The 1,496-nt window shown below is 60.2% G+C and overlaps 1 protein-coding gene across 1 annotated transcript in view; it reads right to left on the bottom strand.

The window, feature by feature from the left end:
* Positions 1-1,165: 1,165 nt before the first annotated feature.
* The window catches only part of FA09DRAFT_332342 (N-terminal nucleophile aminohydrolase), a 2,011-nt gene continuing 1,680 nt past the window's right edge, over positions 1,166-1,496 (bottom strand). Inside the window, exons 5-6 of the mRNA XM_025743417.1 lie at positions 1,348-1,459; positions 1,166-1,225 (exon numbers count right to left, since the gene is read on the bottom strand). Coding sequence (XP_025595447.1) covers positions 1,175-1,225; positions 1,348-1,459 — 163 coding nt within the window. The 3' untranslated portion in view covers positions 1,166-1,174. The remainder of the gene's footprint in view (positions 1,226-1,347; positions 1,460-1,496) is intronic.

Raw genomic sequence — 1,496 nt, 5'->3', positions numbered from 1 at the left:
AGGAAGCGAGCGGAGGGGACGCGGGGGGGGGGGGGGGGGGGGGGGGGGGGGGGTGGGGCACGCTGCAAAGCCCGCGCTGCAATTGCGCTCTTTGGTAGCTGCGTTGTCGCCTTCTCTCTCTCTCTCTCTCTCTCGTCCCGATCCGCGTCTTTGCTGACACACACACAACCATCCACGTCCCTCTTCTTCTCCCTGCCCCCCTCCCCTCCCTCCCTCGCTACGAAAACAGATGTGGACAGAAATCGTGCGTTTGCCTTTTTGCCCCCCCTCCCCCCTTCTCAGCTCCTTACTCTTGTTCTCCCCTTCGTGGGGCAAACTGAAACACATACTGACCCCTCTCCTCTCTCTCTCTCCAACAGCCCAAGAGCAAGAACAAGAAGCCAGTCAACGTGCGTTTCATCCTCTGTCTTTCCTCGCTCCTCGCTCCTCCCCTCCTCCCTCCTTCCTTTCCCCCGTCTCCTGACACCGCATGCTCTCATCTTTGCTGACGCGATCTCTCTCTCTCTCTCTCTCTCCCCCCCCCGCGGCTCCTTCTTCGTTCATGCCTGCGCCGTTTGGCAGAAGGACCGCTTCCTCTCAAAGGTCTTCCTCCGCGGCGACTCGGTGGTGCTGGTGCTGCGCAACACTGCATGAGAGAGAGAGAGAGGTCTCTCGAGAGAGAGAGGGAGAGGGAGAGGCAGAGGGAGAGCCGTAGCGTAGCGTAGCGTAGCGTAGCGCGAGCGCGAGCTGCAACACACCCTTTTGCCCCCCCCTTCAACTGCTCGCCTCTACGCCCGACCGACGTTGGGCCATTTGTGCCCCTCTTTCTGCGTTCCAATCCCCCCTTTCCACGCCCTAGCTGCCTCTCATTCTACCCTTGTACTTTGCTCCGTGCCTCGAATCGTCTGCTCTCTCTCTCTCTCTCTCTCTCTCTCTCCGTGCGGGAGCCCATGTCTGATCATCCACGCATTGGACCCTTGAGTCCTTCGCGCCTTGCTCGACTTGAGCTGCAGCAGCCCAATTTTAGAGGCGCAGCATGGTCAGCAAAGCCAGCCCACACCACGCGAGGGAGACACCACACGAGGGAGAGAGGCCGGGGGGGGGGGGGCAGCGCACACGACGAAGCACAACAGCAACGGGCGCTTTCGGATGCCACTCAAAAACTGTCATTTGCTTGCACACAGGCCCAAGATCCCTAGTCCTCCATCTCCTCATCCAACGCATCCTTGGCCTTCTGAGCCGCCTCCTGTTTGCGCCGAAAGAGGTGGCACGCAAACAAGTCAGCTTATCTGTTCCCTCCTTCACTTTCGCAAGTGCCGGCCAGCCAGAGGGGCAGCCGGCAGACAAAACACACACAACAACACTCACAGCAACAAGCGCCGGCGGCACGGGCGCAAAGAGCATCTTGCTCTGCGGACAGAGCCACGAGAGCTCCAGCTCAAAGTCCTTGTCCTTGTTTTCGGCGTGCACCTTGTAGATGCTGCCACATCGAGGAGAGAGAGAGGAGGGGACGGAAG

The sequence above is a fragment of the Tilletiopsis washingtonensis genome (genome assembly GCF_003144115.1).
Source record: "Tilletiopsis washingtonensis strain MCA 4186 unplaced genomic scaffold FA09scaffold_24, whole genome shotgun sequence".
Lineage (NCBI taxonomy): Eukaryota > Fungi > Basidiomycota > Exobasidiomycetes > Entylomatales > Tilletiopsis > Tilletiopsis washingtonensis.
Note: the sequence above shows the minus strand (reverse complement) of the source record. Positions and strands in the feature narration are given on the sequence as shown.